The sequence below is a fragment of the Paramisgurnus dabryanus genome, chromosome 18, assembly GCF_030506205.2.
Source record: "Paramisgurnus dabryanus chromosome 18, PD_genome_1.1, whole genome shotgun sequence".
Classification (NCBI taxonomy): Eukaryota; Metazoa; Chordata; class Actinopteri; order Cypriniformes; family Cobitidae; genus Paramisgurnus; species Paramisgurnus dabryanus.
In genome coordinates, this window is record NC_133354.1 from 4,964,861 (window position 1) to 4,980,420 (window position 15,560).

A 15,560-nucleotide genomic window follows, 5' to 3' on the forward strand; every position below is an offset into this window, starting at 1 on the left:
AACCCAAAAACCGTCACCTTAAAACCGTTATAAGAACCGAACCGTGGGCTTTGTGAACCGTGCCACCACTAATATCTACGATCCAAGGGGGTGCAAAATAGTAGATGTGGGGGTTAATTTGCATATTCATATCTATGGTCCAAGCTGTGCAATTGAGTAGAGACAGGGAGTAATATGCTTATATTGATAGATAAACGTGTGTAGAGTTCAATGCAAGCTGTTTTAAAGCATAAATAAATTGTCACAGGAAAAACAATTTTACATTAAACTTACATTTGCTATTATAATGCTCAAATATGAGTTTTAACTGATAAAATGAATCGACTACAGGGAGATTTTTATAAAAACCAATAGTATAGGAGTTTGCCTATATTGAGTTATTACAGTATAGTGAACTTACTGAACCCTGCCTTTAAACTTGCAAATACACATACACAACATCAATAGAGCAACCTCTCTCTCTCTTTATTTCTCTCTCTCTCTCTCACTATTGTCTTTTACTTCCTTCCTTCAGATCTCTCACTTGACTTCTACTGCTGTGATATCACCCGGCACAAATCCTTTTCACTTTCAAACACATACATTTACATAAACAATAACCTACAGAGTGTTTCATGCAGCAGGGTCCGTGGTCCTCAACGCTTAGCATGGGGGTCCGTGAAATAATTTGTTATAAATTATAGTATTGTTGTTGTATTATTAATAAGGGGATATTTACATAAGGGGTCCAACAAAAGAACCCTGTCAGTCTTGCTACTGTTCATTTTATGAAAGCTTTTAAAAATTATATATCAGTATGTAAGCATAACTTATATAAAGTACAAGTATAACTGTTGAGTTTAAATGTATTTGAACAAAACAAAAGTTAAATAAGGTGAGAATGTCTTTTTGTTTATCACTATGAAATAAAGTGTAAACATATGCTTTAAGGGGGTCCTTGAAAATGTTTCTCTCCTGTAAGGTGTCCCCAGCGTTGTTTTTTAGTAAATAACCTGCAGATTTTACCACTCCCATTGGCGCTTTTTTGGAATTGCGCTCTCACCCTAATTTGCCCCCTTTAGTAAATCTGGCCCTTAAGGGAGTCGCACATTGTTTTCTTTGAGTATACGCACACCGGCTGACAGGTTTACGCGGCGCCCAGCTACGACTCAAGGGGGTCGCAGCTAAGTGCCGCGCCGTGTCGCATCTAGGACAACTCGGAGGTTTCGTACACCAGAAGTGCACATTAAATAGCGCGAGCTTAGTCAGATAGCGTCTACTTCAAAATGCAAAATATACGTTAGCAGTCAATGTTAATTGTTAATGATTTGGGACAAATATGATGTTATTTAATGTTAAACTTTGTGATTGGCGCTCTGTGGCGCGACAGGGATTTCAGCAACTTCCTGAGTCATAGCTGGGCGCCGCGTAACCTGTCAGCGCCGGTGTGCGTATATTCATAGAAAAGAATGTGTTACATTTTTTTTTAACGGTGCGATGCTGTGCGGCGCTGAGCTGCGCGGCCGGTGTGCGACCCCCTTGAGTCGTAGCTGTGCGCCGCGTAACACGTCATAGAAAATAATGTGTTACATTTTTTTTGAACGTCGCGGTGCTGTGCGGTGATGTGCTGAGTGTCCGGTGTGCCACCCCCTTAAGTCGTAGCTGGGCGCCGCGTAACCTGTCTGCGCCGGTGTGCGTATACTCATAGAAAACAATGTGTTAGATTCCTTTAGAACGGCGCGCCGCTGAGCTTCCAGTGTGCGACCATCTTAAGGGCCAGATTTACTAAACGGGGCAAATTAGGGTAAGAGCGCAATTCCAAAAAAAGTGCCAATGGGAGTGGTAAAATCTGCAGGTTATTTACTAAAAAACAACGCAAATTAAATACCAAAGGTGCAAGAGCTGATTTACATAATGAACAACACAATCTTCTAAGAGCAGCACAAATTGCAACTATTTCAGGCGCAAGGTAATTTAAGACATGCTTTTTTTCGACGTTAAATAATTGCGCAAATACCAGTCATGACACACACGCAAACATTAGTAAATCGCGTTGTGTGAATCATTTAAAATCTCTTCTCCTAAAAAATTTGCGTCTGAAAGGAAAACTCCTATGCATATGCAATAAGGTCAGTCGCAAAAATAACTAGACCACAACTTTACATCGCTAATTATCCACTGTTTTTCTTTAGTAAATCTCGACAGTCTTTATTTAACGACAAAATTATGGTTTGTGCTGCCGCACGCTTTTAATTAATCTGGCCCTATATGTTGTGAATACAAATCTTTAGCTCTATGCTAAAACAGATAGCAACTACAGAGGTATAATTAATAAAAATGTTTATTTTACATAAAAAAGTAGAAAATTAAGAATTTACACTTAACATGACTAAAAGTGTGTGTGTCTGACTATACGTTGATCATTGGTCCGACAGATTCAGTAAAATGTTTGGATTGAAGCGTAACCTGTTTAAGGTGTTTAAGTTCATAACAGGTGAAATATGTTTTCCTATCCAAGTCTGAATAACCAAACACCAGTGCAGGTCAGTGAAGGTACTAAAAACATTCATTGTTTGTGCATCGGATACCATTTTATTTCTTGTTTTTGATCTGTTTGGTAATGTGATCTACAATTCACAATATCCTTCAAAACAGAACGATAAGAATCCGTCTCCTGCAAACACATATAAAGCGATCCAAGACTCTAAATGTGACCTGCGCCTGACTTCTCTCGGTCTGCACGTAAAAGGGAAACAAAACAAACGACCACCAAAACAGACAGAAAACAACAATTGCAGTCTGAACTGTTATAATAACTGAGATATACTGTACGTGAGCCCAAACCAATAACACACAGAATGAGCCTTCATTATAAAAACCCACTGCAAAACCATGTTTACTTGAGATTTCTTCTCATTCACTTCATTAGTCAGTGTCTTCTTCATACTTATATTGGCTTGTGTGTTAGTTTGGATCGGTTTTGTGTAACTAGCTGTATGCGTTGTTTACCTAAAGAAAATATATTTGTATTAGGAATGAGCAAAAGATGGATGGCACACACATCACCATCATAGCAGAATTCATCTGGGTTTAATCTGGTTCTTATAATAGACTGGGCTGAACACAAGGACACTCAAGAACATTACACACACACACACAACAAATAGATTTATATTCATGAGAGCGGACAACACAATCTGTCCTTCAAACAACACACACAGCACATACAAACCAACCTTAATAATTTAAAACACTAGATGTGCTTATAGATGCGTGTTTGTGTGCGTTCGATCAGTCTGTCACGCAATAAATCATGATTTTATGCATGAAGGTTTCTTCACTCAGGTGTGTAAATGACAGCAGGTCCCACAAAGGTCTGATAAGATCCAGAGGAACATAGGGACCATCAAAAAATAACTGCAACCTCAAGATGTTGTGTGGCTTAGGGATCGTCTTAAAATTAAATGTTTAAGATCAAATTGACTGAAAATCAATAACAAGAACACATCTGTGTAGAAAAAAATTATATGTAATGCAATGCTTGAGCAACAGGCTTTTTCAAACATTAGCATCTGCTGTAATTTTACAACATTGTTTACAATAAACAAAATAATATGCTATCAAGCAATTTTGTGCATTTAGCTTAACTAATATAAAATTGCTAATTTCATGACAGTAATTTTGAAAAAAAGTTGCCAGTCAGTGCCAGCATTACTGTTGATCATCTGTCCATCATCGTATAAAGCCCGCCCTGACAATTTGGCGGCGCTACCGGAAGGTGTTTATTTTCGTTAATAAAGTTTTAAATATGGATATTTCTACAACAACAGCGTGTGGATTACCCTCAGAAGACCTTTGTTTATCATCCTGGAGCCGTTTGGATTTATTTTGTGAAGGATGGACGCACTTTTTGGGGACTTGAAGGTCATGGACCCCAGAACATTACATTTAATCAACTGAAAGATCTAAAACATTTTCTAAAATATCCGAAAATGTGTTTGTCTGAAAAACGATGGACATATGCAACTCGGAAAGCTTGGGGGTGAGTAAATCATGGGTTTAATGTAATTTTTGGCCGAACTATCCCTTTAACGGGACAGTTAAGTGATTGGTACAGCAAGCACTGTGATTGGTCCACCAGAACCCCTCCCGTCAGGTAAAAAAAACTGCGTCATAGGTATTTCCGTTTGCGACAGTGAAAACAAAGATGAAAACAAAATGCAACAAAAGTCGCTGTTTATTTACTTCCATCACTGCTGGTTATCTCAAAACATACACAACAAGTTGCAGTTTCTTCTTCATTTGTGGGTTAACTTGCCAAGATTCTTCTTCTTTGAAGCTTGTGCTGCTTCTGTGGTTACACGCATGGATACTGCCTACCAGCAGTCTGTGCGTGTTTGCACGTCGATGCAGACAACGACGCAAAAGTATAAATGAAAACCAATGCAGAACCTACGCCGTAGGACCTACGCGCACAACTATTACGAGCCCTTAAGCATCTTCCTGGGCTAGTGACATTACAATACCCCAAAAGTTACATAAACCCTACCCCTGGGAACACGCAGCAAAGGGATTTTTCAAAACAGCCAATCACAGCACACTGCGAAAGCTAACCAATCTAAGAACAGACCCAGGAACTAAAAAGACTGAAGATGAATGTTTTTATGAGGATGGAAGCAGCGGTGCAGAATTAAGGTAAAAAATATAAAAATGTTTTTTTTTTAAACGAAACATCAACACATGTTACAGTGTACCCCATAAACACAATCAAACCTTAAAAAACTCCCAATTTACCCACCTTACAAAAAACATTTTGCGGCTTGAAAATTTTATTTAGTTCGTGACTACTATAGTTAGTCCCTCCAAAATTTTGTTATTTTTGCAATCAAAATGATTGATTTTGCAGCTTTAATTTCCAGAAATTAGCGATCGCAGAATTCTGAAAAACTGGAGGGACTATATAGTACTATACTGACTACTAATTTTGACAAAGCTGGTCAAACAATTTGCCCCGAAATTAGGATTTAAATGTAGATGTTGCAGTGTTAACAGATGATGTCGGTAACTGCTGAAAATCTAAGCATGCTAGCTTTCATTTATTTAGAATAAAAATAAAGTTAAAAAATATATTTTCACAGCATAAGCTTGATGAAAAATGTTGGGAAATATATTTGTGCGAGTAAATATTGTCTGTGACATTTCACTTGATGAGTCAGAGTTGACCTTCACACTCTTTGTGTGAGAGACCAATCACATATCACGACAAATACACAGCTTTATGACACACCGAGACATGCTTTATCACTTAATATTTGCGAGACAGTGAAATCCATAACAAAACAAACACACACACACACATATATTGTAAGTCTCTGATACTCACAAAAGTGGCACTTCAACGATGAGATGCACCAAATTACAAACCAACTCCTCCAGAAGATCCTCACAACTCGAGTCTGAAAAAGACACACACACACATAAATCACACAAAACAAGGTTAAAGACAGGAATACTGAAAGGTCTTAAAAAAATTTTATTGACTCTTTTGTGTGTGTGTGTGCTATGTGCGTGTGTGCCGTGTGTGTAATACCATAGGTGCCTGGCGCCCTCTCCTGGTAAGTAAACTGTAAATGCAGCTCTTCCTCATTTATCTCTCTGATGAAGACTTTTAGCAGGCAGCGCACCAGAAACAAAGCATTATGGGCCTGCCAGATAAACAACTGACTACATAGACAAAGTAGAAGAAAAAGAGAGAGAAAGAGAGGTTAATATACAGACATTAACATTTGATAAACTTTACCTTTAACAATCTCATCCATTTCAGTAGAATAAATAATTATTTTCAATGTGCCTTGTTTTAAAACACTACAGCAAAAAAGATTCTGACTGTAAGATGTCTCCTGAAAGTACAAACAGCTTTACATACACAGACGATGATGAAAAAACAGCAGAAAGCAGCTCAACATGGACTATATAACATCAGCTGATCCAAGATCAAAGCCTGAGGGTTCAAACGCAATTTAAAGGGGTGGGTCACTTTTGCTTTTGATTCAGATGGCACTGCTTAAAAACATGAGATCTGTATGCGTTCGTGAAACACTCTGGGTTGGACCGCTAGTATTCCTGTGGGAAAATCTTATCATCACGAAACATCTTAATGGCACCATCATGATAAGTGAAAGGGTCCTAATGTTGAAAAGGTCTGTCTGGGAAAAGCATTTTAAAGGATATTTCTCACAATTCTCCTGAGCTTTCAGAGACAAACAGCAAAAACTTTTATCATAAACACTTAACAGATGTTTAATACACATTACAATCATTCACACATCACACTTTGATATAATTTCCAGGAAATTACATTGGGAAGGCTAATACAAGATTGAAAACATGGCAATGACACATTAACCCGAACCCACAACGTTTATAATGATGTTTTTGTTGGCCTTAAACAGTACATACACATTGGTAAGTTTGTTCATACTAACTAGAGGTAGGCCGATAGTGAATTTTACCGATACTGATAACTGATAAGTTGGCCCCTGCATGAAAATAACCGATTAATCAACCGATAGTTTTTAAAATGAATACTGGATAAAACAAACAAAACACTCAAAGTGAAACAGTGCTGAAATGTATTAGAAAAGTAATATAACAACAGTACTGAAACATGAAAATGTGCTAAATTAAATCAATAAAAATATATGAATTATATTAATAGGTATTGAAATAAATAATTGCGTGAAATACTCTCACTGGTAAAATTGAAATGCCATAAATGTTTATTATATGTGTACTCTTGTATTTTTTAACACTTAATGATTAAATAAACAAAACAACAAATTAATTATTCAGTAAATTAATTACTTTATAATGATATGAAATCAACGAACTGGATTTTTTGCCGATAACCGATTGTTCCACCAATGAACTATCGGTGCCGATTAATTAGCAAAACCGATTATTCTGGCTCCCAAACAACTAATGAGAGCAGATCAGATTCACACACGACATCCCAAATTTACAGCAAATGGTTTTTTGTGTGAAAGAAGCAAAAAAACTGAAATAAAACAACTTACTCTTGACACTCTGTGGAAATCTTCAACTCTTTGGTTCTGCTGAGAAAAACTCTCACCAACGACCCAAAGTTCCCCGACCTGGGGTTGTTCTGAACTACACAAAGTGCACAAACACATCATCAATAAAGCGATACTGCAGGGTGTACTTGATAAGCCAAACCGTTCAATCGAATAAACAAAGATCCTCGATATAAAGTCAAATGAATGAAATAAACCTCAAAAGCCCAGCTGTCTTGGGCAGCACACACACACATGCTGAATATTGAGTACAGAGCAATAAAATAAATCATGTCATGTGCATGGCCTGAAATTATACATGACAGTGAGTTTATAATAAGCATGTGTGTCTAAGATAAATGATACATACTCAGAGTTTTAGCCAGAGGAACAACAGCCTCCTCCAGGAGTTTAGCATCAGCACTGCAGAGAGAAACAGAGACCATTGCATTTTTTAAGAAAATATGCTGCAAGCTCAAGGATTTTTGCCGGCAAAAATCACAAAAAACTGCATTTTTCTGGAAAGACTGAGAATTGAAAAAGATGGCCATGGACTTTACTTTGTTAGAACTGAAAATGTCTGGGTCAGAAGCAGAATTAAAACGTCTCGAATACACAGTATGCGGAGGTCATGAGTGAACATTTATTTATTTATCCCAGCTATCCACCCACTCGCATTATTATGCATCTCATCAGAGCGCTGTTTGTGTCAGTAAAGTCATTTGTGTGCAAATCCTCCTTTGAAGAAATTTATTACTGTATAGATCACGACCCACGGTTTCCAACTTAAATAGCTTAAGTTTATCATTTGCAAGTGTTTCAAAGGCTTGCAAATGTTAACACTTAAGTGATTTTAATCAATTTAACCAGAGAAGGCGCTAAAGTGAGCATGTTTTCTGTACACACCGATGGCATGTGGTTGAATGTGTCCGTTTCAACTTAAATCAGACCTGATCATCCCTAAACCAGGTCCGGGGTTATTTTAAAGAGACAGTAACCTCAATCAACCTAGTTAAGTCTGTTTCATTAATGTTAAACGAACAACCCAAGACAAAGAGACAATCACTTCTGTAGCTCTAAAAAAATATATTTAATTATACAATAAATACAGTGTTATTATTCATTTGATTCAATTTCTGTAGCAATTTTAGACCTTACTTAATGTGCAACTTTGTTTTTTAATATTTCTTTATTAAAATCAACGGCATTCTCTTCTCAGAAACTTTATAGAACCCGTGCAAGAAATTCTTTCACATGTGACGTTGCGTCCTTGTTGACAATACTGCTAACCCAGCAGACATGCACACAAACCACAGCAGTTTACAACCTGGGCTTTTATTACATTACCATACTTACCAATTCCCAGGAAGTTTTTGTATGGGGATGTCAATAAATTGTGCAAAATTTGTGTATAAATTGCTTATATCAGTATTTGCTTTGAAAAGTTCACAAATGAAGACCATTGGACAATAGATTAGTGTAGTAGATGAGTAAATCATTGAAAAGTAAAAGTGAAAAATCAACCTTTTGTTTAATTTCCTAAAATTGTTTAATATGCACGTAAGACTATTACTAGCCTACAGTCCAGAGACGTATATGTTGTAATTGAGTTTATTCACACAGAAAGCAGTCCAACTGTTTGTGTAATTGAACCTGAGTATTTTTGTAGGTTAAATGTGACTGCATAGCGGGCCATGGGTTCAGTTCTCACAGAATGCATAAAACATATTCCCCAAATGCATTTTAAGTTGCTTAAAATGCCTAAATGTGCAATATAATAACATGATTATCCAGACAGCTATACTGCGTCATGAACTGAATCATAAGTTCTGTTTTCCCCATGTTTAAATCAGATAAATGTCTATGTTTAAATCAGATAAATGTCTAAAATACATTACGAGATTTAAGTTAAAAGGCTGAAATCTTCTGATTATGATCAACGTAGGTCTGAACATTTGACATTGTACCCCACAATAAGATATATGCTCTTGCTTTGTATATTTTATAAAACAGCACAGACAGTATGTAACATTTCCCTTAGCCCTAATGTGTATACATTTGCCAAAAAAATTATTGCCTCTCTACAGTATTAAAATATGAATTTCATTAAGAAAGTAATGACTAAACATTTGGGCTTAACATTAACAAGCTTATAATAAACAGATGATTGGCATAATAATATAATAACAATTCATAAAATCTATGAAATCATATCGGAGTAAAAGAATATATCTATATCGCTAGATAGACGTTTATATTCATTTATAATATATTTACAGAAGAGCTGTTGAACTTTTCTGTCTAATCAAATTAACTTCTCTGGTTCCCTCCAGTGTCTCTTATAGAAGTAAGTTTGTATATCCACTGGATCACACAATAATGCAGAAAGCACAAGAAATATACAACACATAGTTAGCAACCACTTTTAAAACATGCAGTTCTGATATTAACACAGCAACAAAACAAAAAAAGATTTTGGGTATATTTGTGTTTGTGTTTTTAGGTTACACAGAAGGACAATGTTTTGGGTTCTGCTTTGTTAAAGAAATGTCAAGAGCGCTGAGAGTGCGTGTTGATGATAAAGGAAAACACCACTGCTTTTCAATATTATACTATGTTCTTACTTCAACTTAGACAAATTAATACATCTCTATCTTTATTTCAATGCATGCACTTAATCTTTACACAGCGTGTTATGAATGTGTTAGCATTTAGCCTAGCCCCATTCATTCCTTAGGATCCAAACAGGGATGAAATTGAAAAGCCACCAAACACTTCCATGTTTTCCTTATTTAAAGACTGTTACATCGCCACGTTTGATTTTGTGCCACCATACTTACTCATGTAACTACTCATGTAACAGCCATAGGTCAATTGTTTTGAGTGTGTCCCTTTAAATACAAATTAGCTGTTGCTTTCAACTTGTTTAATTACCATAGGAGGGAGGTATTTTGGGAGCAAGAAATCTTAACGATTTCCTAACGCAAATACTTTATTTAGTTGTGCTTTTAGCATGCAAATTGTGGGCTTGGCTCTGATCGTGAGGTCTCACCTGCTGTTAGGGCTGCTGAAGGTGAAAGAGATCAGTTGATTCCAGAAGGGCTCATTCTCCGAGATGGCATCTGGACCAATCAGAGTGCGGATGCTCTGGTTCTCCGACAGGTCGCTCACCTGGCTGGTGTTGGCACCCATCACCCCCAGAAACCACAAGAGATCCCTTTACAGCCTCATCTCCAGCCAAAAGAAACCCTGGAAAATCACCAGAGAAAACATTTATATAGAAGACTGAATCAGTTTGAAATATGATGTATGTGCGGCAGTGGCCTTTACAGGGATATTTAAATAACGATTAGGAAGCTTTGTTTTGTTATACAGGTAAAATTAAAAAGCAACAAAGGCAGACAGCTCCTGTTCAATATATTGTAAAATTACATAACACGTAGATATAAAACAAAATATTTGAGTTTAAACAACAGGACACGCATTTAAAATTCAATGGGTGTGATAAGTAAACACAATGGCCAAATACACAAACAAACACACACCTCTTTGTTAAGCGCACACACACCCTTAACACACATTACAAACATGACACTGTTTATAATGCCGGAGAATCCAATATGGTTGTGAAACTATTAAAAAACTGACACCAAGCAATGGAGGCTCTGATTTAAGTCCTATTTTATTTCATAAGGTTAAATGATGTAAACCTCTCTTGAAACCCATTTAATCGTTCAGATGACTCCAGGTGAATGCAGTTTTTCAAAGCTTTGAATCAATTAAACCAATTGCATCACAAAATGTTTTACTGTTTCGAAGCATTATGAACACCATACACACTGGCGACACCTGCTGGTCTAAAAGTCTAAGGGGTTGTGCACACCAAAACTTTTATGCTGCGTTCACACCAACCGCGGTAGAGGCGGCAAGCACGAGTGATTTCAATGTTAAGCGAATGTGAAGACGCGTTCACACGTGCTGGAGATCCCACGGTGCGGATGAGGCGTTTAGAGCAGGGCGGAAGACGTGTTTCCGCCTCGTTCGCGAATGGGAATATTGCAAATTGAGCGTCTGGCGTGGTATGCGCGAATGGTGCTTTTTGTGCATTTCGCGTTTGACGCGAATTTGCGGCTGAGTTGAAAAATGTGAACTTTGGCAGATTTTCGCGCCACGTTAACCAATCAGGAGCCTGCTTGCTGCTGTGGCAGCAGCCCCGTATGGAGGCACTCATTCAGCATGAAGGCTTGATATTGTCCGTGAGCAGTCACCCGGAGCTATACGACACAAGTTCTTATTTCTATAGAGGAGACAGGAATAAAAAGGACCTCGCTTGGAAGAGTGTCAGTGAGGACATTGGGCAACCTGGTAAGTTGTAAATACACATTTCACTTTTGAGTCAGGTGACGTTTATCGACCCGCGCCGTTTATTTTTCCCCTATATTAAGGTGACGAAATACAAACCGGTAACTTTCTCGAAAAATGCACAATCAACATCAGCCATCCTGCAAACAGACAACCGCATAGCACTTGCACCTCCCACAAGAAGCGGATTTTGCCTATGATGCGCGTCAAATGCTTGCTTGCATTCAAACTGTTCAAGCGGCAAACTAGGCGCAGTAGACACGATTTTGACGCCTGAAACGCGGTTGGTGTAAACACAGCATTAAACTAGGCTTGCCGCGATGGTCGGTGAAACGGTGATAACCGGTGCTTCAGCCTCTCACCGGTTAGATCACTTGCCCACCGCGACACCGTCTTTCACCGTCGTTTTGATATTTTCGTGTAATTGCATCATTTAGTTTCGTTAGAGAGAGCAAACACTTACAACTGAAAGTGTCTGCTGAGTGAATTTAGCGGAGCTGAACGCGCGTCACATCACAGAGAGCAGCAGGTGTCAGATTTCATTTATTCCTGTCAGAGTTTGCGAGGCGAGCTGACTGAACAGACGAAGGCAGAAGCCGCGTGCTTACTCGTTTTTGTCATAATATACATAAATGATGTTTAATATAACCGAGATCGTTTTGTTCTGGTGTTTTTCATCAAGAAAAATAATAAAGCCATCATTCAAGCAGCGCTTTATGGAGAAGTAGCCGGTTGCTCTGCTTGGGACTGAGGGGTTCTGTGAGAATTACATGGGCACATTGACTTAAGCACTTAATTAAACCAGCTGTTGCACTCGCATTGCACACAAATGCATACGCGATTTAACGCAGCGTACGCAAGCACTGCATTTAAACAGTTGCGTAATTCAAAAGTGAAAGTAAAATGTGTACGTCTGCATGCGCATTTATAAGCCCCTCCCACCCGGTGAAACCGGGATCACCGGGTTTGTGACGCGCCGATTAACCGGTGAGAAAATTCTGTCACCGCGGCAACCCTACATTAAACGCGACTGAAAACGCCCGGAGGATGCCGAATGCCAGCTGTTTTTCAGCTGAGTGGCAGCTTTCTTCAGCTGATCGCTTGGGTAGTTGTAGGGCTGGGCGATATGACCCAAAAAATTATCGAGAAAATGTTTTCCATATCAGTCGATATCGATAATATCATGATAAATAACAAATCTTTACTCCTGTCAAATTTAAAGGCAGATTTTTGCTCCTGAATCAAAATTGTAAAAACCAGACATTTAATAATGGTTTTAAACTACTTTTTATTCAGAACATGACAAATACAAATACTAAAATCTTGTTTTAATGCATCTGTATTAAATGTAAATCTATTTGTTATGAAATCAACACATTTCTGACACAAAAGCAACAGACTACGTTCACTTTAAGACCCAAGACAGACTGCTTTAAGTTTCAATATATTGAGCAACAGCTGTTTATGTTCACTTAAACAAGAAAGAAAACTTAGTTCAGTGATCACGCGTGTGTTATACATATACGAGCTATACACGCTGATAAATGGATGTCAAGAGTGTCACGTTGCTGTGGGAGCGCACATACGCAAACACTGTATTCACTGCAGTGGTGGATCTGCTGCTTTTCCTCAGTTTCCTGAATTTGTGAATGTCCTGTAAATATACTTTTAAAGCTGTGCGGACGTTTGCGTGCGCAAGGTGGACGCTGAATGAAAGTACAGAATACTGCACCTATTGTGTTTGACGAACCCTGTTTGCGCGTCCAACATTACACACAGAAAATGTTTCCGCGCATTTGGATTCCGTGATTCCGTCCGCGTTATCCGCATCGCGAAAATCATAGGTCTCTACTAATAAATGAATAACTTGCCTCATCTTCCACTCCTTTAAGTCTAACTGACACTGTGATTGTAAACACAGAGCGCGTGCCGCATCCGGAAGTGCTCGTGCAACATTACGCACAGTGCGTAATCATTATCAATCACTTATCGAACTGCCCTTATCGTTTTATCGAAAAAGTTTATATCGGTAAAATTATCGTTGGTTGCTGTGGTAATGTCCTGCCCCTCCTCCACTGTGATTGGACAGCCGTGTGAGAACTGACATTGACGAGTGGAGCTTTTCACCCAAAGTTGAATATCGCGGAAAAACCACTGAGCGTCTTTTTTTAGCGCGGAAGAAAACCGCTAGCTGCTGGCTTTTTTGAAAAACGCAGAGCTTCCATTGGAAACAATTGAAAACATGCGCTGGCCACAAGTGTAAAAGCTTTAGTGTGCTAAAGTCACCTTAAGCTAAGCTGCTGTCGAATCACAATACACTGGACCAGCTACACAATCAGAACTCGTTACGTACTTCTGAAAAAGGGACTTCACAGAACAAGGGGACATCAGCCCATTTTGAGGACAGTAAAATGGAGATAAGTAAATTGTGTAAAAGCACCACCTTCCAGAGAGCGCGCAAGAGCTGATGGATTTGCGAATGCACAAGAGGACGCAGTCTGAGCGCATACACACTTCGGGGAAGATAAAACAATTGCATGGAAGTGATTGAAGAGATAAAAGTGCGTGCACACTCTCAGGACAAGAGCGAAGAGAAATTCAGCGCATACCTGAATACACACGAAATCAAAGGAAACCCGCCAGCTGAGAGGTTCGCACATCATTTAAATTTAGGCTACTTTGGGCAAAAATAATGTCCTCTCGACATTTGTCATTAAAAGTCTTAAATCACTTTTAACAGAAACCATGATGCCATGAATGCCTGATTCTTTTTTATAAACTGATGTAAACACTCTTTTCTCTCCAGACTGACAAGAGAATTGTAACAACTATATAACAAATTTGAACTGTTCTTTTAACTAGTTAACTGAAACTAGTCACCCCCCTCATTTTATCTACACATCCACTGGTGTAGACCAATTCCAAAGTTTTATTTGAACAACACTGTAAATCTACATTTAAACATTAACAATGCACAAAAGCACAATCGCCATCATGCAATGTTAAAAAAATGTCTCCATGTCATTGCCACAAGCTACACTTCACACAATAATTAACCAATGCAATGAAGCATTGCTGTCAATATATGACAGATGTCAACAAACTACAGGGAAATATCATCAGACACCTGCAGGACTATTGATATTTAGACAGATAAACACATACATAATACAAAACATAATAAGTACTGCACAAATACATACACAACATTGAATAAACATGTTGTTGATCCCCACTCATCAGAGTATCTCATCCAAAACCTCACTAAGGGCCGTTGAATAATTCATCTTTACCAACATTTATTAACCAAAATGCATACAAAACATCTAAATTCTGTGTAAACATCCAATCAAAATAATACATCTTATTTAGAAATGAGTAAGCGTTCAGTAAGATGAACTCTTAGCATCTCCTAGCCTGCAGACTCGAGTGAATGAAGAAATCCATTATAAAGCCGTTAGCTCTTCTGCTAACGTGCTAACAGACTCAACGGCTAGTAAACTTACCGAGTGAATGTCAGATGTGACAGCTCTGTAAAACACCGCTGTTGTTTCCTCAGACAGACGACTGTGTGTTTACGGATGAATTATAGTCCATAAAGAGTATCTAGTTAAGGTAATTGCTCGCTAAAGTGAGTTCGGACGTAAGTTAAACGCGTATTGACGGTCAGCTCTGCGTCTCCACGTCACCAACGTTGAGCGTGACAGCTCACCTCACGGAACATGCGCAGCTCGGCGCTCCAATCACCGTGTTTGGCGAATGAATATTAATTAGTAAACGAAAGGGCTCGGACGGTTGCCAGGAAACGTCATCATGAGCTTTTGCTCTAGAAAGTTTTTTAAGTTCTAAAAAATACACAACACATATTTTATTAGTTTCCAGTATTCATATGAACCATCAACATTAAAACCATTAACATCCATTATGCATTTTGTACACATCATGAGCTGTTGTTTAGACAGTTTAAGATTTTAGGATGTTTACTTTTCAATAATGTGTAACAACTAAAAAAAAAACAGTGATATCCATATTGGTATAAAAACGACATGCGGGTGAAAAAAAATAATGAAAAGGTTTTGATTTTTGGGTGAACTACGTGTGTTCTTTTAATTCCCATTCACCAGATACACATTACCAGTAGAGCAC

At 38.2% G+C, this 15,560-nt stretch overlaps 1 protein-coding gene across 1 annotated transcript in view; it reads right to left on the reverse strand.

Moving 5' to 3' along the window:
- The window catches only part of dym (dymeclin), a 76,836-nt gene extending 61,718 nt beyond the window's left edge, over positions 1-15,118 (reverse strand). The window contains exons 1-6 of the mRNA XM_065243793.1: positions 14,921-15,118; positions 10,105-10,301; positions 7,423-7,475; positions 7,056-7,149; positions 5,570-5,703; positions 5,363-5,435 (exon numbers count right to left, since the gene is read on the reverse strand). Coding sequence (XP_065099865.1) covers positions 5,363-5,435; positions 5,570-5,703; positions 7,056-7,149; positions 7,423-7,475; positions 10,105-10,244 — 494 coding nt within the window. The 5' untranslated portion in view covers positions 10,245-10,301; positions 14,921-15,118. The remainder of the gene's footprint in view (positions 1-5,362; positions 5,436-5,569; positions 5,704-7,055; positions 7,150-7,422; positions 7,476-10,104; positions 10,302-14,920) is intronic.
- Between the last annotated feature and the right edge of the window lie 442 nt (positions 15,119-15,560).